General features: G+C 50.5%; 1 protein-coding gene and 1 pseudogene across 1 annotated transcript; one reads left to right on the plus strand and one right to left on the minus strand.

Moving 5' to 3' along the window:
- The first annotated feature begins 12,691 nt into the window (after positions 1 to 12,691).
- On the plus strand, positions 12,692 to 17,659 carry LOC128138551 (olfactory receptor 14A16-like). The gene is made up of 2 exons (XM_052779754.1): positions 12,692 to 13,684; positions 17,609 to 17,659. Exons 1-2 carry the CDS (start codon positions 12,692 to 12,694, stop codon positions 17,657 to 17,659), a joined length of 1,044 nt encoding a protein of 347 aa, XP_052635714.1.
- Positions 17,660 to 22,535: 4,876 nt separating this feature from the next.
- Positions 22,536 to 23,433, minus strand: LOC128138588 (olfactory receptor 14C36-like; annotated as a pseudogene).
- Between the last annotated feature and the right edge of the window lie 3,700 nt (positions 23,434 to 27,133).

A 27,133-nucleotide genomic window follows, 5' to 3' on the forward strand; every position in this document is an offset into this window, starting at 1 on the left:
GGACCACAGCAAAGATCCTGAGGTTCCTGAGTCCTGCAAGGAGAACACGCTGCCCAGGGAAAAGACAAAAAGGCTGATGAGTGAGTACTTTAGAGATAGGAAAAGTGAAAGCTTTTGAAAAAAACCCCCATGTTCTCCATTTTTTTCTTTCACCTCCTTAAAATATTTGCTGACATCTCTTGGCTAGAGAAGATCCAAGGCATTTCCACATGTGGAATACCCCTAAGACTTATTCCCATGGATTATCTTTGGCACAGACCCAGCATCATCCCCTGTCTCTCTGCTTGGTCTCTCCACTGACCGCAGGGAAGAGTGAAGCCCTGTGGGGTGCTGAATACCTTCTCAGACTGGATCGCGACTTGTTTTCTCTCCCGGTTTGCCAAGAAGCTGCTCTGGGCACATGAGGTGATCTCAGTGTGCTGCTGTGATGCTCAGGGAAGGATCGCTCCTCAGGGCCCAGGTTCTCAGGAAGACTGAAGCCCTACAGGGCGAGGGGGACCAGGATGCCAGCCCACCTTGTCCAGCTTCAGCTGTGCCAGCATGTAATCAGACACAGCTCCCCAGACAGCCACTATCTCTGGAAAGTAAGGAAAAGAGGTCCCAGGCTCCAGGCTAGACAGCTCACGGACTCTTGGCAAGCTCCTTGCCCCGGGCATGGCAGATGCTGGCGTACACAGAGAGCCCAGAAAAACACTGCCATGGCTGTGGAGCTCCCAGAGAAAGCTGGCTCGGAATGGTCCCACTTTTGAGGGGACTGAGCCCTGCCCACAGGAGCCTCGATACTCAGGGCAGCCCCAGTACCAGGACCTGGCAGTCCTGGCAGCCACATTGTCCCCCGAGCCCGGTGGAATCCACAGGCAGGGCTCTCGTGACAGTCCCCAGCCCTGTCCAGCCTCCCCACAGCCCAGCTTTTGACAGCTGACAGCCCCACTGCGACCCCTGGGGAAGGAGCTCCCCAAACCCTCACCCTTGGTGGAAAGCTGCAGGAGTGTGGGCAACAAGCAGCCCAGCTCCAAGCTGATGGCCATGGTGCAGCAGCCCTCCATTCACCTTGCTGCTTGCCCTCAGCTCAGGAGAAGGGACACTCTTCCCGGCTCCTCACCCCAAACTCCTCTCTGACGGTCTCCTGTCTGTCAGCGAGGGTCCCCCAGCGCATCCCTGCTGCCTCCTGACCCCGCTCTCAGCCGCGGAGCAGCTCCGAAGGGCAGCGGTGGGGAGTCCCTGAGCAGTGCCCGGCAGCACCCAAGCCTCGCTGGGAAGTGCCGGCACTGCCGTGGCGCTGGGGACACCTCCCTCTGATGCACTGCACCCCCCTGTGACATCAGCCCACGTCATTTGAAGGTCCATTGTGACATCAGCAGGGAGATGGCACAGCTGGGCAGGGAGGCGAGAGATTTTCCCCCTTGTCCTGAGAAACAGTCACCCCCTTTCTCCCCAGTCCTTTTCCAGATATTGTGTCTGCCCCCTGCACCAACAGGGCTCTGCTACTGGGACCCTCTCTGGTCAGGTGGGGTTCTGGGGTTGGCTGCAGTTGGGATGTTTTCAAGAGATGGGATTGAAGGCCCGTGGGGTACAGCAGCCCCTCCCGTGTTACTGAACACTCTCTACGTTGTCTCGCTCTCATCGTAGGAACAGCACATGCTTCACTGCACTAGTTTTGGCTGGGATGCAGTTAGTTTTCTTCATGGCAGCCCATAGGGTAATGTGGTTTGGTTTTAGGACCAAAGCAGTCCTGATAAACCACTGATGATTCAGCTATTGCTGAACAGTGCTTGCACAGCATCAAGGGCTTCTCTGTTCCTCACTCTTGCCCACCAGCAAGTAGGCTGGGGGTGGGCAAGAAGCTGCAAGGGGACATAGCCGGGACAGCTGACCCCGGCAGACCAAAGGGATATTCCATGCATTACGACGTCATGCTTAGCAATCAAACTGGGGCAAGGAGGAGTAAGGCGGTGAGGTGGGTATGTTCAAGGCTATGACGTTTGTCTTTCCAGCTAATTCCCTCAGATACTGCATATGTCCCTCAGCAGTGGTCCACTTGGTAACCTGCATGATCTTCTTTGAAGGGATACCTTTCCTTCACACTCAACTGGTGCCAACTGTAGGGGCACCTGATAGAGTTGGGGGCTGGGTCTCCGGTTTAGCCACAATGTCTGTGTGTGTGTGTTCAGATCCAGAGACCCTCTTTTCTCCTTGAGGGTGCTGAATAGTCATGAATAGTGCTCTGTAGGCACAGGCCAGGTCCCCCAACAGTGCCACAACTTGTGCCTCTGGCATAGCCAGGGCCAGGGCATGCTCTTTTCAAACATTCTGGCACTTCATTAGGATCCCACACTTGTTCGGGGGTGAAGTCCCAGACCACCAGAGGTGACAACCATTCCGGGTACCTGCCCAGATTCTTCCATGTGCCTTGCCACCTAATACTGCACTGCTTTGGGTCATATCCCTGTGCCGATCTCTCTAAAGAGCTGCTTTACCTTTGAAAGAGCAGAAACAATATTCCTGAGAAGTACCAATAGGAGTATTTTGCTCACCCAAGGATGCTCACGATACTGAAAAGTTATTGTAGGAAGAGACAAAATACTTACCTCACAGGAGAAAAAGGGGAAGGTGCCCTTCTCTTTCCTCCACTGATTGGCTCTTGGAAGAGAAAAGGGAAAAAATGTAATTGTGAAGTGTCTCCGTAAGGTGGTTCCCAAAATACAGGCAAGGCATAAATGCAGGGCTCAAATACCAAATTAGGATCAAGGCCACTGCTTTTATCATAATTCTTCCAGGCAAAACACTACCAACTGCTACACAGCACAGCAAAAAAGGGAGCATGGCACAGATCAGATTAAGCAATGTTGAGAACAGAGAAGTCAACATCATGACCAGCAACTCTTCAAGAGATGTAATAATTATAGGTTCCCTCTAGTACACTCTGGTCAAACCCTTTGAGCCCCATGTTGGGTTTAACCCCAGTAGGCAGCTAAGCATCACGCAGCTACTCGATCACTTCCCAACCTGCAATGGAAAATGGAATTATTTCTACATCTATCAAGAGTAATAATGGAAGATGAACATGAAGATTTACATGCGAGACTACATGTCATTACAACGTGACTACTCACTGCCTTTCAAAGTTCTGGGATGATACCATACACAAACTGTTATTTTGGAAAAAATACTCTCAACAGGCATTAACAACTTATTTTAGAGCCTGATACAGTTAATTCCCACTTTCAAAGTTCAGCAACTGACAACAGTTTTTGACAAGTTTAGCTACACCCTGTAAATGGACATCTCCTGGCTTCACATCTGACTGTCCACCTCATGAATCGCAGTTCCTTTGTGAGAGTTTACTATCATCTGCAGAGCTGTTCTTTCACATGTGGTATATGGTATAGGACTTCAGTACAAACTTTTGTTTCAAGATGGACTTACTGTGCCAAAGTGTCAAAACAGTATGTTTTTCAGGCTAATCTTCTATGTGTCGCGCTCTATAGAAATATCTAATAGCTAATACCAGAAGGAAGCACAATTCACTTTGTGAAGCAACTTGCACTAGAATAAAAAAATGAAACCCTACAAGACTACAGCAAAATATAGGCTTACCTTTGAACCACTGTATAACATACGTTAAATCAACGTTAACACTTGCTGCATTTTCCACTTTCCTAAATACAATTCCAAGAAACCACATTGACACATACCCACTCCTAAAAAGACAGATTCACAATCTATCATTTATGCCAGATGACAGTTATCTGGATGCTAGTGTGTACTCTCAGGAAGGGAGTAAGCAAAACAGTTTAGTTGTATGCAGCAGTTAAAGATTAGAGTCAGCCCATACTTAAGTTCTCTGAGAACTCCTCCCTGAAGTTCTCCCTTCTTTAAAAAGATCCTACATGCTCAGAACCTTGCCTGTCAGGCCTCATACCTACAAAACAATAGGTACGTAACCGAACGTCTCTCGCAGGTGACCTGAGGTGAATGAATATAAACAAAGTGCAATACTGTGGTGGGTTGACCCTGGCTGGACACCAGGGGCCCACCAAAGCCGTTCTATCACTCCCCCTCCTCAGCTGGACAGGGGAGAGAAAATAAAACAAAGAGTTTGTGGATCAAGATAAGAACAGGAGAGATCACTCACCAATTACCGTCACAGGCAAAACAGACTCAGCTTGGGGAAAATTAACTCAATTTATTACAAATCAACCAGAGTAGGGTAATGAGAAATGAAAACAAATCTTAAAACACCCTCCCTCGACCCCTCCCTTCTTCCTGGGCTGCAGCTTCACTCCCAGATTCTCTACCAACGCTCCCAACGGCGCAGGGGGATGGGGAATGGGGTTAATGATCAGTTCGTCATACGTTGTTTTCTGCCGCTTCATCATCCTAAGGGGCAGGACTCGTCACACTCTTCCCCTGCTCCAGCGTGGGGTCCCTCCCACGGGAGACAGTCCTCCACAAACTTCTCCAACGTGGGTCCTTCCCACAGGCTGCAGTTCTTCACAAACTGCTCCAGCTCTTCACGAATTGCTCCAGCATGGGTCCTTTCCATGGCGTGCAGTCCTTCAGGAGCACACTGCTCCAGCGTGGGTCCCCCACGGGGTCACAAGTCCTGCCAGAAAGCCTGCTCCAGCGTGGACTCCTCTCTCCACAGATCCGCAGGTCCTGCCAGGACCCTGCTCCAGCGTGGGGTTCCCACGGGGTCACAGCCTCCTTCGGGAACCCACCTGCTCCGGCGTGGGGTCCTCCACGGGCTGCAGGTGGATATCTGCTCCACCGTGGACCTCCATGGACTGTAGGGGGACAGCCTGCCTCACCATGGTCTTCACCACGGGCTGCAGGGGAATCTCTGCTCCGGCGCCTGGAGCATCTCCTCCCCCTCCTTCTTCACTGACCTTGGTGTCTGCAAGGTTGTTTCTCTTACATGTTCTCACTCCTCTCTCCAGCTGCCATTTCTGTCTGTCCCAACTTTTTTTTCCTTCTTAAAAATGTTATCACAGAGGCGTTACCACTATCGCTGATTGGCTCGGCCTTGGCTGGCAGCGGGTCCGTCTTAGAGCCGGCTGGTATTGGCTCTGTCGGTCATGGGGGAAGCTTCCAGGAGCTTCTCACAGAAGCCACCCCTGCAACACCCCCCATTACCAAAACCTTGCCACACAAAGCCAATACAGCAGGGCATGTTCAGACCTCCTCTGGGCACACTTCTGTTCCTCCCCACCTGCCTACAGCAGGAATTCCCATGAAGGGACACACTAGTCTGGGTGTGGCCACACCAATGCTCCCTGGAGAGGGATGAAAACTCCAGATGTCTGGGTGGCCACGCTCATCCTACTACATTCACCTAACCAGCTGGCCTTGTTCACGGTGAGCGCTCACCACTAGCCTGTATGGTGTCCCTTCTAGTGCCCAGGCCATTCTCCTGAGGGTCACTGCTCATCCAATCAGGTTCCGGTTGCCTCTGGTTTATGGGGTTATGCTTCCCCCGATGCAGGACCAGTCACTTCTTGTAAAACTTAAGAGGTTTCTGTTGGCTGAATCCCAGAGTTTGTTTCTCAAGGTCCCCCTGGACTCAAGTTCCATTTGGTCCACTCTTAATGTTTGCATGGAGGTGGCTCACCCTGGTTGTGGTGAGCCATCACCACAAGAGAACGGCATGAGGAGTTGCAGGGCACTACAATAAAAAGAGTTACTGGTTTTGTACTGTGTGAGAGACTGAAAGAGTTAATGTCTCAAACATTGTGGTGGGGCAAGTTCTGCTCAAAGACAAAGCCTGCACAGCAAGGAAACAAGGTGAAAAGCCCATCAGCTCAGGCATCAGCAACAGGAGGGGGAGGGCCTGCTGGAGGGTGCTCAGCTCCCTGTTCTGATAAGCTGTTCTGATACAAAGATCAAACCATGGCCACATCAGCAGGGAAGGAGTAGTTACTCCACAAATGACCCCCAAGCCCAAAGGCTCACAAACTGTTCATTAACCTGATGAGTTCTGGTGCCCGCCCGAAGGAGGGACAAGGATGATAAAAGGACACAAACTGAAGCCCCAGGTGGGCAAGCCCACCGGGACGGGACCCCTCGGCTGACTGAACCAACGCTGGACCCAGGACCGGTGAAATCTTTCTCTCTTCCTTTTTCTCTCTCTGTCTTCTTCTCTCTTTCCTTTTCCACAATCCTTACATCTCATCCATTTCAAGACATAAACCATTGACCAAGTCTGAGACTAAGAGTGAATCCAGCTGCCCCTAGGCCCTTCTCTGAGGAGGAGTCTAGGAAGCAAGGAGGTCTGCTCTGAACCTCAGGACTCAACGGGAGGGATCTCCTTATTCCCTGAATTGATCTCTGAAAAGATGATATGAAACCCTGGGTTACATAGTTTACAGAAGTAGTCTTATGCCAATTCCTGTTTTGAGGGACCCTGCCACCTCCTACCAAGTTCACTTTGCTTCTGTCATGAATAAAATCTTTAACTGATCCTTTGGTGCCCTTTCACCTTAATTTAGCCCAAGGGAATTTTGACTCCCTGGTCTGTCCAGTCTGGGTGGTGACACAGGGGAACCTACTGGGAAACAGGCTGAAGGTATCACTGATGTTCCCTCCCTCAGCTGGGGAGAGACACTTCTTTCCAGAAATAAAATTCTGCTCTCAATGTTACATCTACATGCCAACTTTTGGGTCTTATAATTAGACAGGATACCCTTAGAGTGAAAGGCAGGGATATCCTTTGCAGGGATCTCCTTTACTCCTGCAGAGGGAAGGGATCCATGGGTCAATGGAGGGGGTCAAGGGATGTCAGGGAGACACAAGGGGATGGCAGATAGCTTTAGCAAATCCTTACAACCATGTCTGAGCCCAGAAATGGAAAGGGTTGATGTCTGTGTGTGGAGGAGGAAGATTGTCCTGGGAAGATGGCAGGAAGGAAGGCCCTTCCTGTGCAAAGAGGGATGATAGAGACTATTCCATCTGGTGTGCATGGCTCAGCCTGGCAGAAGGGCAATGCCCACTGCTGGGGGTGAAAGTGCTCAGTAATGCCCCACGAGCTGACATGATCTCTTTTCTTCCTTCACTCCCCACACTTGGATGGACCTCCAGAAAACATCCATGAGCCTGGAGAATGCACAGACCTCCTGGGCTGATGTTGCATGACTGCAGGGGAAGAGGAAGGGTTTCTGAGACACAAGGGCATGCAGGCAGAGACTGGGGGGGGGGGTTGTGTGTTAAAGGCAGGAAGATGCCGTGAAAGAGCGGGGAGTGGGAGGGTGTCATGCTGTAGTGAAATAGGTTGAGTTTTGATTTTGAGGCAGCAGAAGGAGGATGTGCAGTTTACTGCTGGGATGTGGAGATAAATAGAGGATTCAACTGAGCTTGGGGGCTGGGACATCTTGAGTGACTGAGGAGCATTTGCAGGGCTCTGGAAGAAGCTGCACAGGTTATCGAGAATGAACAGCCTTTGGCAAAACCTCAGAAAACCACAGCTTTGTGTTTGAAGGAATAGTCAGTGAGGACAGAAAGTCATCCATAAAGCTTGGGACATCATGGGGTCAGAGCGAGGTGAGGAAGCAGGAGTGGTGGTTAAAATCTGCAGAGAAAGAGTCACGGGCATAGAGGAGTGTGTTGGGGATGGCCCCTTTGAGGGGTCAGGCATCCCCCAGCAGAACTGAAATCCTGGTCTGTTTGCCTCTGGCTGCTGTCTCTTCCACTGTAGCCCCTGAGAGGACACTAGTTCCTTACAACCCCAGCGCTTTGTTGCCTCCTCACCCCCCGTCCGTAGAGCCTGGGAGGAGTCCTATCACGGTCCTGCACTTGGCATCATCACACACCCCCACATCTCAGTGCTCCCTGCAAGAGTCCTGAGCATGCCGTGAGGGAAAGGATCCCCATTCCTAGGGTATGGGGGTCAGTGCTTGAACATCCTGCTTGATGAAACACATCAAGGACATTCACAGCTGCCTGCACGGTTGATTTTCAACCTCTAACCAGTGCCTCTGCGTCCCTGCTTCACCAGCCCCCAGGGACAGTCACCTTGTCATCTCATTCCCTCCATGATCACTTCAACTATGGCCCTCAGTGGGACTAAATAACACCTTCAGGAACTTGGAGACGTGCTGCTGACTTGTGCTTCTCTAGAGGCCAGTGAAATTTTCTTTCAGTATCTGCAGTTCAGGAACTTGGGACCAGAGGGCTCATTAACATGCCAAATGCCCTAACAAGCCAAGCCTCTTTGTATAACTTTCCTTCCTTCCTCAGTTCTTAGGTGGTTAGTTTGAAAGGTTTCTGGAGTGCAGTCCAAGTGAAAAGTTTTCAGTACCAAATATCAGTAAGAAACAATTTCATCTTTTTCCGCTTCTTATTTTTCTGCTCACACATTAAGGGATACCAGCAAACTGCAACTGATACTGACCCTCAGCATCTCCTAATGGGCTCTGAATATGCAGAGAAGCCAAGACCCTGTATGTCAGACACTCTATGGGCAGTCTTTGTCCCTGCCTCCAACCCCAACACTTCTCTCATCAGCCACCTGGGACTTACAGCACCTTTGTTCAATTCTGAGCTTTCTCCACTACAGTCTGTAGCTGCATGTTTCAGCCAATTGACACCAGTTGCCACCTGCTTCACTTGGAGAACAGGCTGCACACAGATACAGAAGGATGTTTCTTAATTGCCAAAAAACAAAACCAAAGGCAGGCGTGGTTCAAGAAAAAATAAACCACCCTCCTCTGCTGTATATTAAGTCCCCCTTACCTCCTCTGAAGTGTACTTTCCACAGTGGATGGTCTTAGAGGAATGGAAAACACATTTTTGTGTCAAGCACAGATCCCAATAACCCCAAAAGACCTCCCTGTCTCAGGCTCTGTTTGTCCATATTCACTCACAGTGAGTCACATGCTGAAGTCAGGAGCTCCCTCCATTCACAGAAGGAAGCAAAGAGACAAAGTGAACAAAATGTTACCTTTTGAATAGCCAAATCTGTGCTAATCCCAACATATCTGGGTTACAAGAGCATCATCAAGTAGACTCTGCAGCATCTAGACCCACTCGTTTCTCATTCTTCTCCAGCACTGGACACGTTGAGTGCAATTGTCCAGGCTTGCCTTTCTACTCAAGGGAGAAAAATCAGTTGTGTCAAGTGAGATGCTTTGGCCTACTCTGCCTGTCCACCAGCTCCTGCTCCAGAAAGGTTCCTGACAGCCCTGGGTCACATTTCCCAGTGCCATGTGGGGTCTTCAGCTACCCCTGGGAATCTTGGAGGCTGTGGCCATCTCTACGTGGGGAACTGCATCAATCCCTGAAAGAAGATTTAGGCAGAATTTGAAACATGCAGAAAAGATGTCGTGTAAAACGTGTGTAAGTATTCTTTTTGACAACCTTGACACTGACCTGTAAATTCTCATTATTTTTTAGGAGGCCATGGATATGGACCAGCAAGCTGATGACACATTCTCTCCCCCTATGTAAATACATATTTATACATCCAGTCTCTTTGGAATAGTAACATTTGAGTTTGCTCAAGTAGCCCCTGATTTGATTCCTATCCACCTTTGCCTGTTTTCTGCCAGAGTCCTGCCTTGAGGCACCAAGGCCTGGGAGACCTTGCTGGTGATAAGAGCACATAAAATCTCTCAGATCTATCTATACATACTCTTACTAAACTTAGGAGTGATCCCATATAATCTTTACTTCTTCTTTACCTGTCCCTGAAGTAATAACAGCTCGTTATGATGGCGTTTAATTTCCTTTCAAGTTTCAACTCATTTTCAGTATAGGTCATTACCATGTTGGAGGATGCTGTCCTTGGAGAGCACTGTATGAAGCTCTGCTGCCCTTCAATGCTGATGGCCATGAGACCCCACTAAAACTCCCCAGAATAAGACAAAGTCTGCTCTTCTAATGTCCGGCATCTGCAGTCTTCTATTTTCCTTCCTCACTCCCCTCAGGAGCTGGGACCTCACTATTTCATTTTCATCACAGAAAAGGCTTACACTGACCTTCAGTTCCCTGGCCAGCTCTGCCTTGCTGGCAAGTATCAGATCCAAGACAGTGAGCAAACTCTGCTATCCCCAAGGACAGAAAGAAGAAGGGCTGGGAAGGGCAGCCCTGCCAGGGAATGGGGTTTTTGTCAGTGGTGGCTCTGCTGCCCCTGAGGGCCGTAGGTGGAGCTGATGCTGATCTCTAGGAATGACAAGGTGCTGCTGACAGGCCCCCTGTGAAAACTGTTGGTCATTTCCTTGACTATGTATTCAAGGGGGTGAGTAAATGTAGGAGGAGAGAAAAAACAGAAGTTTGAAAGTGCAGGCATATGCGTGGTGACCCCAGTGTGATGTTCTTCCTGTCTAAAGAAGGGAGAATTAAAAGGTGATTCTTGCACCTCACTCTTTCAGATAGGAGAAATGTCACTGCTGAAAGAAGTGTCTCTCCCCAGCTGAGGGAGGCAACACCAGTGATTGCTTCAGCCTGTTTCCCAGCAGGTTCCCCTGGAGCCCCAGGGACACCCAGAGGCAGCCCAAGGGGGCAGAGAAAGTGCTGCCTTGGGCTGGTCCTCTGCTGCTGAGCTGGGCTGGGCTCCTGGGCTGGAGGGAGCTCATGGCAAGCAGGCAGCACTGCAGAGAGACAGCTCTGCCCAGGAGCAGCTCCTCTGCAAAGCGCAGCAGGGCTGAGGGCACTGCCTGCAGGCACCGAGGGGAGAGAAGTGAGGCAGAGAGAGATGTTAAAGGCAGTCTGGGGTGGGAGGACAGAGAAGAGCTCACTTGGAGACAATTTTACACAGCCCTTGACAGGGTAAGTGTCTTGCTGCAGGGCAATGTAGTTGTGGTTCCTGGAATTATATCCTGAAGCTGGCACATCCCACAGCCTAGCAGATCTCTCAGGAAATCTCTCACAGTTTGTGCAGTTTAGAGAAAAAGGACACGCTTTGGAGCACAGCTTCCCTGCTGCACCCTCAGAGGGACAGGGCATGTCAGCTGCCTTCACCCGGGGATGGCTGCGGAGTGTGAAGCTGGGTGTGCAGCCAGGGGTACCCAGGGCTGTCCTTCTGAGCAGGGTCCCTGCACCCCAGGGGGCTGTGTGCTGGGGCAGGGACTCTGCTGCTGGTCAGGGTAAGTACTCTGCCTGCCTGGGGAACTCTAACAGCAGAGTGGGGAGAAGCTGTGGGTGGAAAAACAACTTGCAGCAAGGCAGGGTCCTTCTGCTGACAAGAGAGCGCTGTGTGGATCAGGGCTGCTCACAGCTCCAGATCATCCCCAAGATATTTCCAAGGGCACTTTTCAAGGCAAAGGTCAAAGCTAGGATTGCTATAATCATAAGGAGCTTTCCTGAGTTTGTACTTTCTCTTTCTTACTCTTGGGCAATTTTCAGGAGAAATGGAAAAGGAGCTGTCATGCTTGAACAAGTCACTGAGACTCCTGAGCTGTAACTCTGAGGGATCAGTAAGTCTGATAGGAACCTCCTGAAGTAGATCACAGGGACTGAGAACAACTGCCTGGCTCTGTTGGTGTCTGGGAGGTGGCAGGCACAGCTGGGTAAGGGTAACTCCTTCTTGGGTGCCCGGCTGCCTCTTCCCTTGTCTCTCTGAGGCAGATCCTCACTCTTTTTTATCTTGTTTCTCCACTAGTCTGTGTTATTGCTATTGTTACCTTGTTCCTGTTGTCAGGCTCTCTGGGGGTGGGAGTTTCAGCTGCAGAGTCACACACTGATCTTGTGTGTCCTCCCATTCAGGTGTGTCCATGGGAACAAGGTTACAGGTGTCCAAGCTCTCCTCCAAGCTATGGGCAATGCAGCCTGTGTCATTCCCTAGGAAATGAGCTGACTCTCCCTTCCTGAGATACCATCATCAGGACACTTGGCTACCTTTTTAGGGTGAACTTCCAAGCTGTGAGCTGCCCTCCAGGATGCAGGTCTGTCCCATGGCATCTTGCTGTTACCTGAATGCCCAATGCAAAATCACAGAGTCACCATGACTGAGGAAATGCAGTTGGGATTGTGAAATGAACCATGTGAGTCCTTGGCAAGAAGTGGGGTGCAGAGACCTTGAGAAAGGGGGAGTCACTTGGTGTTGGACAGTGGGTCTCTGCACTCAGTAGTGCCTGGAGTCTTTTCATGTTAACATGGGGGTGTGATTACCCTCCATCTCAGAAAGGTGCAAGCCCAGGGTAGCTAGCAACAAGACAGAGTGACAGACCAGCTCCCCTCGCTCTGCACTGCGGTGCAGGCAGTACTCTTTCCTCGCAGGACCCACTTTATTTTCTCTGAGTGCAGCAGAAATGATGAGGGTTTCTGAAATCCAAGATTATTACCAGGTGAGATGGGGGAGAGTTGTAAAAAAACCCCTCTTAAACAATGATTTGACTGTGTTTTCGTAGCCCTGGGAGTGCAGATGTTGACAAACACTTTTACATTAGGAGTGTTTTCATCTGACCAATTCAAACACCAGGACTGACCCCCCTGACTGACACCATTCCCAGAAACCCACTGCTGCAGAGCAGGGCTGATTCCTTGGCAGCCAGTAGGCAAAGGTCCTGATCCTCAGAGCACACTCAGCCAGCACCAACCACAGCTCCAGCAATGGAGCTGAACAAAAATATCATTGCAATAGTAAAGGTGCTGTGAACGTCTAGTATGAGAAATGGCTTTGATTTTGGTTAGAGACTAATGCCCTAACTTGTCACTGCCCTTGCCTCCCTGTTCAGTGCTCCACACCCAGAGGCAGCAGATGTCTAACAGCAGCTCCATCACTGAGTTCCTCCTCCTGGCATTTGCAGACACGCGGGAGCTGCAGCTCTTGCACTTCTGGCTCTTCCTGGGCATCTACCTGGCTGCCCTCCTCGCCAATGGCCTCATCATCACCGCCGTAGCCTGTGACCACCGCCTCCACACACCCATGTACTTCTTCCTCCTCAACCTCTCCCTCCTTGACCTGGGATCCATCTCCACCACTGTCCCCAAAGCCATGGCCAACTCCCTCTGGGACACCAGGGCCATCTCCTACCCAGGATGTGCTGCACAGCTCTTTCTGTTAAACTTTTTGATGTCAGCAGAGTATTTTCTTTTCACTGTCATGGCCTATGACCGCTACGTTGCCATCTGCAAACCCCTGCACTACGGCACCCTCCTGGGCAGCAGAGCTTGTGTCCACATGGCAGCAGCTGCCTGGGGCACTGGTTTCCTCACTGCTGTGCTGCACACTGCCAATACATTTTCAGTACCCCTCTGCAAGGGCAATGCTGTGGACCAGTTCTTCTGCGAAATCCCCCAGATCCTCAAGCTTGCCTGCTCAGATGCCTACCTCAGGGAAGTTGGGGTACTTGTAGTTGGTGTCTGTTTAGCTGTTGGGTGTTTTACTTTCATTGTGCTGTCCTATGGGCAGATCTTCAGAGCCGTGCTGAGGATCCCCTCTGAGCAGGGACAGCACAAAACCTTTTCCACCTGCATCCCTCACCTCGCCGTGGTCTCCTTGTTTGTAAGCACTGGCATGTTTGCCTACCTGAAGCCCCCCTCCATCTCCTCCCCATCCCTGGACCTGCTGGTGGCAGTTCTGTACTCAGTGGTGCCTCCAGCAGTGAACCCCCTCATCTACAGCATGAGAAACCATGAGATCAAGGATGCCCTGAGAAAACTAATCACTGGATGCTTTTCAGAAGGAATAAACTGCATGTTGTCCTTTGCACAGGACTCATATCTCAATACAGGCCCAGCCTCTTCTCGTGTTTCTTTTCTGAAGTTTTTTAGTTTCATGCTTTCTTCATTTGTTTTGTTCTGTTTTTTTTTTTTTCCTTTGTTTTACTCATCTGAATGCTTTCCACAAAGAAATGTCTTTATTCCTCTTGTTTCTAATTCACAGTCTATCCAGATTTTCTGTGACCCACAGGCTGTGCAAAAGAGGAGCCGTACCCTCCGTGTATTTAGCCAAAATAAAGTTCCCTGCAGTGACTTGTTTTTCTGAGATCCTTCCTCCAAGACCTTGTCTGCAGCTGCAGGGAGCAGTGCCTGTGTGCAGAGGGGAAGAAGAAAAGAGTCCCGCCACAGCAGCACTGCCAGGGAGCACCAGCGCTCGGTCTTTCCCGAGCTGCTCTCTTCCCACTTCCATGCTTTCCTTCTGAACCCTTTGGTTGGTGCAAGGCCTGAGTGCTCTTCCAGCATGGTTACAGTCCTGCTGTGTGGCAGGCCTGAGGCCGCAGGCAAGGACAGGCAGTGGGCACTTGTGTGACAGAGCTGGCCTCCATTGCAGCATTTCCATCATACAAGGGGATCTCCTCAGGCCTTGTACCACGGATGCCCCCCACCCCTGGGGCTCACCCCTCTCCACCCCCGAGGAGCTGCTGTGCCCTTCAGAGGGTCTGGGGCTGTGGGGTGAGTGCCCAGAGCTCTGCCGCACCCTGTGGTGGGCACTGCTGTGGGGCCATGCCAGACTGGGCTAAACTGGGGAGAGGTCAGGGGAGGTGGAGAGAGTTTAGGGGGAGCTGATCTGGGCTGGAAAATGCCCAGGAGAGAAAAATATCAGTGTATAGCTTGCAGTGTGTGACCATGCAGGGTGAGGACTGACACCAGGGGTTTGTGGTGCAGAAGCAGTGCCTGTGGAAAGCATGGAAGACATGCAGGTGCAGGAGAGAGGAGGAGGCCGGTCTGTGGCCTTGGTTGTGTGGACAGCGTGCGAAGGTTGCTCGGGGCCTTTATCATCCCAATTTTTGTCCATTTCCAGCACTTGCCAGTCATCTCACTGAGACAAGGGGAGTCAAAAGACTCCCAGTAGACATAATAAAGGGGGATGAGAGATGATGTTTAGCGCTTACATTGTTGAAATTAGCTGCGGCAGGGACAGTCTTTGATAAGAAGAGCTGGTCCCAAGAACCAGCCAATGAGGCAGAGACAGTTCCTGATAAGAAGCAGGAGCAGGCCCCAAGAGCCAGCTAAGACTGGTCTTGTGGCTTGGGTAAATACCAAGAAACCACTGAGCCTGCGCAAGAAAAGAGGTTACTAGCGGTGACGAAGTGGAGTCATCTATCTTCATTTCTGCGACCACCAGACGACCACCATAAAGAGGCACTGCGCAAGCGCAGTTGAGAGGAGACTATGGAAATGACCTCTCAGAGGTAATTTTATGTATGAAGCAGGGATAGGTCATGCATATGTATAGGCATATTGTGAATATGTAACACTTGACTGTATAAATTTGAAGTGAACTGCCAAGTCAGGCACACACGACTTTGGCGGGACTACCCCCCGTGCTGCCCAGCGCTGAATGAACATACCTACTTTACAATCTCACCGATTGTGGAGTCTGTTTTCCGCACGTCACCAGGTTTACAGGTGAGTTTTGCTGTGAGGCCACCTCCACCTTCCTGGTGCTCCAAAGGCTGGTGTGGGGGAACGGACAGCCCTGCCCAGCCTCTCTCCTTCCCTAGACCCTGGCAGACCCTGGAGCAGAGCTTTCTGCAAAGCCTCACTTGGGACAAGGCTGGGGCAGGGGAGGGGTCGGGTGCTGGGGGAGGCTGCAGAAGTAGGAGGGTCATGGGGGAGCTGTGATCTGAAGGCCACCACTGGGATCACAAATTGGGGAAATTACCCCGCCCCCGACTCTCCCCTTGCCCATGCTGTGCCTGTAGAGTAGGACTATGTATGGGCAGTAGGGCTGGGCCAGCACAAGAACAGGGTGCTGACAGGGGCCATGAAGCAGCTACCAGGAGGTGCCATCATGGACACTTGTTCTAAGAATTGCATACCAGAGGCTCATCGCTGAGAACTTATAGCTATTCTGTCAAGTAAAAAGAAAATTAAAAAGCTTTAGTTCAACATCGAGAAAACAAAGGATTTCCTTTCAGCACTGTCCTGTTACTGCTAGTAGTGATAGTTCCACTAATTCCAAAAGGTTCTTGAGAGCTGCTTTGTTTTTCCTCAGCTCCAAACCTCAGACTGCTCAGACCTGGGTAGTACTACCTCAAATCTCTGCAAACCAAATCTCTCCCACATTCTCTCATCCACACTCTTTTATCCCAGGACACTTCTAACCATCATGTCAGCACTCTACTTGGTCTCTTTTTTATCTGGGTGAGGTCAGGGTGCTCCCTCGTAAAGCATTCCCTACAGGAGTCTTCTCTACCTGCTGATCCTGCTTGTATCACCTCGCACAACGTACAGCTCCAACTTCCTTCTGCAGAGCTCCATGGGATGGACAGTTTTCCTGGTTCTTTCATGAGAAAAGGTGACAAACAGGAGAGACTCCTTGCCAGGAAGCCGCAGCCTTGGGTGTTGCTCACTTGGTTCTTACTGGCACTTCACTCAGACTCTGTCTTTCTGTATTTGGTGCTTTTCTGTGGCTACTCTTTCTGCAGAGAAGATCTTAAAAAGACAATGATTTCATAAAAGATGGTCATAAAGGCTCTGTTGTAGACAACAAAGTTTGCCATGAGCTCTGGAGGGAGTCAGGAAGATAGTTAATAAGCACCAGGAATATGTAAGAATCTCAAGGCCTCTTCTGAAGAGCAAGCAGCTCTGAGCAGCAGTGATTGGCCATGTGTAGGTCTCACAGAGAGGGTCGAGGGATGTCAGTGAGAAACAAGGAGGTGGCCGATGGCTTTAGCAAATTCTTAAACCTTCTCTGAGCCCAGAAATGGAAAGCAGTGGATGTCTGTGGATGGAGAAGAGGAGGAGGTGTGTCCTAGGAAGATGTCAGGAAGGAAGACCCCTCTTCTGCAAGTCAGGGATGAAAGAGATTTTTCCATGTTGTGTGCATGCCTAGGAGATGGAGAAGGCCTGCTGATTCACGGGCACTGACACCTCAGAGAGGTGCCCAGCAGCACTGATTTTCCTGAAAGGGTATCACAGAATCACAAAATTACAGTAGAGTTGAGGTTTGAAGGGACAGGACTGGACCCAGTATTGACCCCTGCAGTGCACCACTGGGGACCTGCCTCCAGGGAGACCTTGTGCCACTGATCACCATTCTGTGGGGCCGGCCATTCAGCCACTTTTTCAATCCACCTCACTGTCTGCTCATCCAGCCTCCGCTTCAGCAGCTTCCCTATGAGGATTTTATGGGAGACAGTGTCAGAAGCCTTACTCATCTACCAAGGCAGCCATTGGATTGGAGAAGTTTATCAGGTTATCAGATAGGAATGGCATTTCCTTTCATCGGCTGTGCTCTGGGCCTCTGTGGTGTATCGGTTGGGGTCTGGCACTTGGAGGGCCATGATGTTATGGCATTGTATAGCCCATAAAGATTTGGCCACCTCACAAAAGGGATGCTAGGTGGGCAGTGCTACCAATTTTGGACATTGCTTGATAGCAAAGAAATAATGGTGGGCTCTTCCCAACCTCCATTGCTCTCAGCTCTGTTTAGCTATGAAATGCAAATGTCAAATGTTTTAATATAAACATGTCCTGAGAACAGTTTCTCCATTTAAAGTCTTCATAGGTAATGCATTTTAGAAATGACTGTATAAATCTAGATTTACGTAGAGGGAGAGAAAGGGTAAGCAGCTTGCTGTTCCATGTCAATGGCCAATAGAGAAAACAATCAGGAGGATTTATAGAAAACCCTCAAAACTCTGAAAATGAAGACTTCTTACACACTTATTACACCAACCTCTTTTCTGCATATGTTTCCACTTATACCTATCATCTCCACTCACAGGTTGATGCAGTTGCCAACACGGGGGTGGGCACTGCCTCCAAGATACCCTGAGGTAGCTGAAGACCTCATGTGGGACATAGAAATTTGATGCACACCGATGGCAGAACTTCTGGAGCATGAGCTGGTGGACAGGCAGGGTGCATCAAAGCCTCTTGGGTGAGACAAGTGATTTCTCTCCCTTGACTAGCAAGGGAAGCCTGGGCAATTGCACCCAAGGTGTCTAGTGTTAGAGGTGATCACTCTCATCCCTGCCTTCTCCTACAATGGCATCACCTGTAATTTTCCATGCAGCAAATGAAAAACAAGTCTGTCTATATGATGCAGAGTCTGCTTGAAGATGTGCCTATAACCCAGATATGTTGGGGTTGGTTGGTGCAGATTTGGCTATTCAGAAGGGAGCATTCCATTCCCTTTGTCTCTTTGCTTCCCTCTGCGAGTCGAGGGAGCTCGTGACTTCAGTGTGTGACACGCTGTCTGCAAAAGAACGAATATGGACAAACAAATTCCAGGACAGGGAACATTTTGGGAGGTCTTGGGATCTCTGACTAAACACAAAAAATTTGTTTTCCATTTGTCTAAGGTTATCCTCTGTAGGAAGCAGGTTTCAGTGGAGGTAATGTGGACTTAATACTTCGCTGAAGAATGTCTTATTTTTTACTGAACTATTCCTTCCTTTGTTTTTGCTTGTCGGCAATTAAGAAACACCCTGCTGTGTCTGTGTGCCTCTCATTCTCCAAATAAAACAGCTGGGAATTGGTGCCAACAGGCTGAAACATGCAGCTACAGCCTTCAGTGGCAAAAGCTCAGATTGGAACAGGGCTGCTCCAAGTCCCAGGTGGCTGATGAGAGACATGGTAGGTTGGGGGTAGGGATGAAGAATGACCATAGGTTGTGGAAGATGAAGGCTCTGGATTTTCATATCTATTCAGACTGCATTAAGAGATGCACAGGAGTAATATCAATTAGAGATTGCTGATAGCAATTCATGTATAAGCAGAGTAATAACGTGGAGAAAAAGAAACCCTTTCTTTTTGGTGTTGTTTAGTGTTCCTATCATTTCACTTTGATTAAACTCCTGAAACTGCTCTAATTAACCACATCAGAATTGAAAGCTTAAAGGAAAATGATGCACAGTGACTTGACTTGTTAGGGTGCTTTGCATGTTAATGAGCCCTCTGGTGCTGACTTTCTGAACTGCAGATCCTGAAAGATTGAAGAAGCCCCTAGAGACTTAAAAGTCAGCAGCAAGCCTCCAAGTTTCCGAGCGTGTTAGTGGGCTCCAGTGAGGGCCATCCCTGAAAAGACCATGGAGGGAATGACCAGAAAGGGGACCATCCCTGGGGGCTGGTGAAGCAGGAAGTAGGAGGCACTGCTTAGAGGTGGAAAATCATGCGTGGAATGTGGCTGTGAAAACCCTTGATGTGTTTCACCAAGCAGGACAGCCAAGCCCTGAGCCCCATTCTCTGGGAAAGGGGTCCCATTACCTCATGGGATGCTTGGGGCTCTTCCAAGGAGCAGTGGGGGTGTGCAATGCTGAGTGCAGGACAGGATCCACAGGGGGTGAGTGAGGAGGCAACAACACACTGGGGCTGTAAGGACCTGGTGTCTTCTCATGGGCCTCAGTGGAAGAGACAGCAGCCAGGGTGGAGAGGATAAGGATCTCAGTTGTGTTGACTGGTGGTGATCTCACCTGCTGCAATGCCCTCAGTCATCCCCATTGCAGGCTGTCCTACACTGTCCTATGCCTATGCTGGTTTCCCAGCAGACTTTAGCTATGCCCCCATTTCCCCACCGCACTCGGACCCTGGGATCTCCCAAGCCATACTGATGCCCTTCTGTCCTTACTGGCTGTTCCTTCAAACATGGAACTGTGGTCAAGGAAGGATTGGTCAAGGTCTGTGAGTTCCCCACAACCTGTCTGCCTTCTTCCAATACCCTCATCATGCTCCTCTCGCACCCAAGCTGTTAGAGCCCCACACTTGCTTGAATCTTCTATTTCTCTCTGTATGCCAGCCCTGAAATACATGTCCTCCTTCTGCTACCTCAAAATCAAAACTTAACTTATTTCACTTCAGCAGGATGCCCTGCTACCCCTTCCACTACTTCAAGTCTGCTACCATAGATACAGAATGCTGTGTTGCATATATTTATGTTTTGGAAGAAGAATAACTTGTTTTTCTTCTTTCTTTCTTTTTTTTTTTGGTTAAATAGATACTGATAGTCTTGGGGAAATCACACAAACACCTATTGAAGGATTCTTGATATGGTCAGGGCTTTATGTATGGGGACATGTATAAATCATCCCTGCACCTGATGTGAATTACTTCTGTGGCCAGGGAGATCCTGAGAGCTTTCCCTCATTTGAAAACATGAAGGGGATGGAAGAACAGCATCTTTCAGGATGGAAGGGACATCAGGAACTTTCTGGAAAAAACCTGCTGCTCAAAGCAGGGCTAGACCAGATTACTCAGGGCTTCATCCAAACATGCCTTGGTCACTTTCTGGGATAGAGCTGGCACAAACTCCCTGGGAAACAGCTTCCAGCCTTTGGCTATCCTCATGTTGGAAAAGTATTTCTCTATATGTACACTAACGCCCTTCTTTCAGCCCATTGCCTCTTGTCCTTGTGTCTTGTACCATGGACATGAGCCTGACTCAGTCTTCCTGGGAACACTGCAATGCTGCTACATGTTTTGCCCAAGATCTTCCTTTCTCCAGGCTGGACAAGCCCAGCTCCCTCAGCCTCTCCTCACAGGTAGTCTTCCTGCCTCGGACCATTATGGGGGCCCTTTGCTAAACTGGCTCCAGCGCGCCGACATCTTTCCTATATTGGGATCTGAAATCTGGACACAGTGTTCTGTAGAATCTCTTCCCTCAATCACCTGGCCATGCTCCTGTTCATATAGCCCAGGGTGCTCCTGTCCTCCCTTGCTTCCAAAGCACACACCTGCATCCTGTCCACCTCACTGTCCACCAAGACTTTTCCAAAACGCCTCCTTCCAGCCAGGCAGCCCCCAGCCTGTGTCATTGCCAGGGTTAGTCCCCTGCAGGGGCAGAAACTGGCATCAGTCCTTGCGCGATTTCCTGACTTTCCTGCCAATGCATGCTCTCCTCTTCCTTGAAGCCTTTCCCTGAGCACAGGGGCCTGGAGACCATTTCAGTAAAGACTCAGGCACAGCAGGCATTCATTCCTTCAGCCCCAGCTGTGTCTGCTCTTCTTAAATCACCTTCCCCATTCAGCAGCAGCCCTGCATTTCCCTTGTTCAGCCTTGGTCTCTCAGAAGTGACCAAAGCTCTTCTGTTTCCTTTGACTTCCCTTGCAACAAGCATCTCCAGGTGAGCTTTTCTTCTCCTACACACATACCTCCACAACAAAGGCAATAGAAATTCCTGCTTTGTAACTGTCCTTGCTGACAGCTCCTGGCAGCTGCTTCGTGGCCCCTGTCAGTGCCCTGTCCCTGTGCTGGCCCAGCCCCACTGCCCATACACAGTCCCACAGCCCCAATGTGCAGGCACAGCACGGGAGAGGGTAGAGTCAGGGGTGGGAAACTTCCCCCCATTGTGAGCCCTATGATGGCCTTCAGATCACAGTTCCCCCATGACCCTCCTACTTTTGCAGCTACCCAGCCCCTGACCCCAGCCCTGCCGCAGCATTGTCCCATGTGGAGCTTTGCAGACAGCTCTGCTCCAGGGTCTGCCAAGGTCTGGGGAAGGAGCGGGACTGGGCAGGGCTGTCCATTCCCCCAAACCAGCCCTTGGCCCAGCAGGAAGATGGAGATGGCCTCACAGCAAAACTTACCTGTAAACCTGGAATAACTGGCAAGTGCTAGAAATGGCCAAAAAGACACATTGGGAGTAACAAAGACCCCGAGCCACCTTCCCAGTGTGTCCACACCACCAAGGGCACAGACCGGCGTCTTCTGTGCTCTGCACCAGCATGTCTTCCATGCTTGCCACAAGCCCTGCCTCTGCACCACAAACCCCCAGTGTCAGTTCTCACCCTGCATGGTCACATGCTGCAAGCTATACATTGATATTTTTCTCTCCTGGGCACTTTCCAGCCCAGATCAGCTCCCCCTAAACTCTCCCCACCTCCCCTGACCTCCCTCCACGTCCCCTGCCCTCTCCCCAGCACAGCCCAATCTGGCATGGCCCCACATCAGTGCCCACCACAGGGTGCTGCAGAGCTCTGGGCACTCACCCCACAGCCCCAGACCCTCTGAAGGGCACAGCATCTCCTCGGGGGTGGAGAGGGGTGAGCCCCAGGGGTGGGGGGCATCTGTGGTACAAGGCCTGAGGAGATCCCCTTGCATGATGGAAATGCTGCAATGGAGGCCAGCTCTGTCACACAAGTGCCCACTGCCTGTCCTTGCCTGCGGCCACAGGCCTGCCACACAGCAGGACTGTCACCATGCTTGAAGAGCACTCAGGCCTTCCACCAACCAAAGGGTTCAGAAGGAAAGCATGGAAGTGGGAAGAGAGCAGCTCGGGAAAGACCAAGCGCTGGTGCTCCCTGGCAGTGCTGCTGTGGTGGGACTCTTTTCTTCTTCCCCTCTGCACACAGGCACTGCTCCCTGCAGCTGCAGACAAGGTCTTGGAGGAAGGATCTCAGAAAAAGAAGTCACTGCAGGGCCCTTTATTTTGGGTAAATACACAGAGGGTATGGGTCCTCATTTGCACAGCCTGTGGGGCACACAAAATCTGAATAGAGTGTGAATTAGAAACCAGAGGAAGAAACATTTCTTTCTGGAAAGCTTTCAGATAAGTAAAACAAAGCAAAAAGAGCAATCAAAAACCACACTCAAAACCAAAAATCACCCTAAAAAACCCACCAGAAGACAGGCTGAGCTTGTAATGAGATATGAGTCCTATGCAAAACATAACAGGAAGTTTATTCCTTCTGAAAAGCATCCAGTGATTAGTTTTCTCAGGGCATCCTTGATCTCATGGTTTCTCATGCTGTAGATGAGGGGGTTCAAGGCTTGAGGTACCACTGAGTACAGAACTGCCACCAGCAGGTCCAGGGATGGGGAGGAAATGGAGGGGAGCTTCAGGTAGGCAAACATGCCAGTGCTTACAAACAAGGAGACCACAGCCAGGTGAGGGATGCAGGTGGAAAAGGCTTTGTGCTGTCCCTGCCCAGAGGGGATCCTCAGCACAGCCCTGAAGATCTGCACATAGGACAGCACAATGAAAACAAAACACCCAAATACAAAACAGACACCAACTACAACTACTCCAACTTCCCTGAGGTAGGTATCTGAGCAGGCAAGCTTGAGTATCTGGGGGATTTCGCAGAAGAACTGGTCCACAGCATTGCCTTGGCAGAGGGGTAGTGAAAATGTATTGGCAGTGTGCAGCACAGCAGTGAGGAAACCAGTGCCCCAGGCAGCTGCTGCCATGTGGACACAAGCTCTGCTGCCCAGGAGGGTGCCGTAGTGCAGGGGTTTACAGATGGCAACGTAGCGGTCGTGGGCCATGACAGTGAGAAGAAAATACTCTGCTGACATCAAAAAGACAAACATAAAGACCTGTGCAGCACATCCTGCATAGGAGATGGCCCTGGTGTCCCAGAGGGAGTTGGCCATGGCTTTGGGGACAGTGGTGGAGATGGAGCCCAGGTCAAGGAGGGAGAGGTTGAGGAGGAAGAAGTACATGGGTGTGTGGAGGCGGTGGTCACAGGCTACGGCGGTGATGATGAGGCCATTGCCCAAGAGGGCAGCCAGGTAGATGCCCAGGAAGAGCCAGAAGTGCAAGAGCTGCAGCTCCCGCGTGTCTGCAAATGCCAGGAGGAGGAACTCAGTGATGGAGCTGCTGTTGGACATCTGCTGCCTCTGGGTGTGGAGCACAGAAAAGGGAGGCAAGGGCAGTGACAAGTTAGGGCATTATTCTCTGATGAAAATCAAAGCCATTTCTCACACTACATGTTCACCGCATTTTTTCCATTTCAACAAGATCTCTGTTCAGCTCTGTGGATGGAGGTCTGGTTGGTGTTGGCTGCGTGTGTTTAGAGGAACAGGACCTATGCGTATTGGCTGCCAAGATGTCAGCCCTGCTATGTAGCAGTGGGTTTCTGAGAATGGTGTCTATCAGGGGGTCAGTCCTGATGTTTGAATTGGTCAGATGTAACTGCTCCTGATGTAAAAGTGCTTGTCAGCATCTGCACTCCGAGGGCTAAGAAACCACAATCAAAACAGTGTTTGAGTGAGAGGTGGGGGTTAAGAGCTCTCCACTATCTAACCTGGAGTTTTTCTTGGATTTTAGAAACCCTCACCACTTCTGCTTCACTCGGAGAAAACAAAGTGTGTCCTGTGAGGCAAGAGGATTGTCTCTGGCTTAGTGCAGAGTGAGGGGAGCTGCTCTGTCACTCTGTCTTCTTGCCAGCTACCCTAGGCACTCACCTTTCTGAGATGGAGTGTATTCACAGCCCTGTGTTAACCTGAAAAGACTCCAGGCACTACTGAAAGCAGAGACACCCACTGTCCAACACCAAGAGTCTCCCCCATTCTCAAGGTCTCTGTACCCCACTTCTTGCCAAAGACACACATGGTTCGTTTCACAATCCCAACAGCATTTCCTCAGTCATAGTGTCTCTGTGCTTCTCCATGGGGCATTCAGAAACACCAAGATGCTATGGGACAGACCTGCATCCTGGAGGGCAGCTCACAGCTTGGAAGGACACCCCAAGAATATAGCCAAGTGTCCTGATGATGGTATCTCAGGAAGGGAGAGTCAGTTCCTTTGATAAGGAATGATGCAGACTGCATTGCCCACAGCCCCACAGCTTGGAGGAGAGCTTGGACACCTGTAACCTTGTTCCCATGGACACAGCTGCATGGGAGGACCCACAAGATCAGTGTGTGACTCTGCAGCTGAAACTCCCACCCCAGAGAAACAGACAGCAAGAACAACAATACCAATAACAGAGACTAGTGGAGAATCAAGGAAAAATGCAGTGATTGACTGGCTCAGAGAGGCAAAAACAGAGACAGCTGAAGTCTCAGGGAAGACTTACCCTTACCCAGCTGTGCATGCCATCTCCCAGACATCAATATAGCCAGGCAGTTGTTCTCAGTCCCTGTGCTCTACTACAGGAGGCTCCTATCAGACTTAGTGATCCCTCAGAGTTACACCTCAGGAGTCTCAGTGACTTGTTCAAGCATGACAGCTCCTTTTCCATTTCTCCTGAAAATTCCCCAAGAGTAGGAAACTGAAAAAACAGACTCAGGAAAGATCTTTATGATAGAGTAATCCCTGCTTCGACCTTGCCCTTGAAAGGTTGTCTTGAAATGTCCTGGGATGATGTGGAGCTGTGAGTGATCAACACAGCACCCTCCTGTCAGGAGAAGGACCCTGCCCTGCTGCAAGTTGCTTCTTTCATCCACAGCTTCTCCCCACTCTGCTGTTAGAGTTCCCCAGGCAGGCTGAGTACTTACCCTGACCAGCGGCAGAGTCCCTGCCCCAGCACACAGCCCCCTGGGGTGCAGGGACCCTGCTCAGAAGGACAGCCCTGGGCACCCCTGGCTGCACACCCAGCTTCACACTCCGCAGCCATCCCCGGGTGAAGGCAGCTGACATGCCCTGTCCCTCCGAGGGTGCAGCAGGGAAGCTGTGCTCCAAAACGCATCTTTTTCTCTACACTGCACAAACTGTGAGAATTTGCCTAAGAGATCCTATAGGCTGTGGGATGTGCCAGCTTTAGGAGATCATTCCAGGAACCACAGCTGCATTGCCCTGCAGCAAGACACTTACCCTGTTAAGGACTGTGAAAAATTGTCTCCAAGTGAGCTCTCCTCTGTCCTCCCACCCCAGACTGCCTTTAACATCTCTCTCTGCCTCACTTCTCTCCCCTCGGTGCCTGCAGGCAGTGCCCTCAGCCCTGCTGCGCTTTGCAGAGGAGCTGCTCCTGGGCAGAGCTGTCTCTCTGCAGTGCTGCCTGCTTGCCATGAGCTCCCTCCAGCCCAGGAGCCCAGCCCAGCTCAGCAGCAGAGGACCAGCCCAAGGCAGAACCTTCTCTGCCCCCTTGGGCTGCCTCCGGGTTTCCCTGGGGCTCCAGGGGAACCTGCTGGGAAACAGGCTGAAGCAATCACTGGTGTTGCCTCCCTCAGCTGGGGAGAGACACTTCTTTCCTGAAGTGAAATTCTCCTCTCAGAGACAAAGTTACATCTACATGCTACATTTTTTGGTCGTATTGTTAGACAGGATACCCAGAGAGAGGCAGGCAGGGATCTCCTTTACCCCTGCTGAGGGAAGGGATCCATGGCTCAATGGAGGCATCTCATCCTGCGTTTCTACTCATGGCATTTGAAGGAGGCTCAGCTCCCTCCCATGCACACCACAAAGCCACAGGAGGTGGGATTCCTCTTGCCTCAATTCAGGTGTGAGCAAAATAGACACCTGCATGTGAGCTCCTTGTCTCAGCTCCCATCTGAATTAATGGAGAGGAAAGGCAGGGGTCAGGTGTTCAGATGCAAATCCCTGGTGACATTTGACCTGCCAGAGGTGTTCCAAGATACATGTAGGTAACAGCAAAGTTCATAGAGACAGGGCAACATCTTGGGAATCACGTATGAGCCTGGTGGTAAATTCCTTTGGCCAAGTGACATGACAGCTTATGCCCAACTAAAGGCCAAAAGAACCTTTTCCTACTCCTTACCTTCATGGCACATGATACAGGTATTCATATGAACGATTGCAGTCATGTACCATAACAAGAGCTGGGTCTCTCTCTTTTCCATCAGCTGAATTTACTATTCCTCCACTGACTGTAATGGCATGTGTCCCATGTTCGTCCCCACACTGCCTAACAGAATTCAGGGCAGGTACTCTATTTAATGTCCAAATCCAGGGCCACAGATCTACACGAGATGCCAAGGCTGGCAGGGACCTCACAGGAGCTGCAGGAAAGCAATTCCCATTCAGGGTGGGTGCGTCATAGACGTCCCAGATGGCATCACAGAGAGTGTGATTTGGTGCCTGTTTGCCATACACTAAAGCCATCAGTAAGAGGCATCAGTCATCAGACGCCATCAGAGAGGCAAGGTCTGCTCCTTCTCCACCCAAGAGCTGCAGGCATTGCATGAACAGGAAACATGTCACGCAGGGGTTTTTACTCACTCCCTTGATGATCCAATCAATGAAAAGACCAAGAATTTTCAGAGCCTGGATACATCTTGTCTTCAAGGACATCATCCTCTCAGCACAGCAATGGTCCATATCAAAACTCAGTGGAAGCTCAGAAAGGATTTCAAGGGCACCAAGATGAACTTTTGATACTTCGGGAACTGTTACAGAAGAAAAAGAGATAAGGTAGGACCACTGCTGAAATGAGGAAGAGTAGCTCTAGATAGATCTGACGTACTCTACGTCACAGCCTCGGTTAATAGCAGCAAGGTCTCCCAGGCCTTTGAGCTGTGAGGCAGGACTCTGGAGGAGAACAACCAGCAGTGGATGGGGATCAAGCGCGGGGTTACTCAAGCAAACTGCACCCTTACCAGTCCCTGGGAACCATAGGGGCTGCATCCA

This window comes from Harpia harpyja, unplaced genomic scaffold (genome assembly GCF_026419915.1).
Source record: "Harpia harpyja isolate bHarHar1 unplaced genomic scaffold, bHarHar1 primary haplotype scaffold_55, whole genome shotgun sequence".
Classification (NCBI taxonomy): domain Eukaryota; kingdom Metazoa; phylum Chordata; class Aves; order Accipitriformes; family Accipitridae; genus Harpia; species Harpia harpyja.

Coding starts and splice junctions, on each gene's coding strand:
- LOC128138551 (XM_052779754.1), top strand. CDS start 12,692: ATGTCTAACAGCAGCTCCATCACTGAGTTCCTCCTCCTGGCATTTGCA. Junction 13,685..17,608: donor CAGGCCCAGCCTCTTCTCGT/GTTTCTTTTCTG, acceptor CTCCACTCACAG/GTTGATGCAGTTGCCAACAC.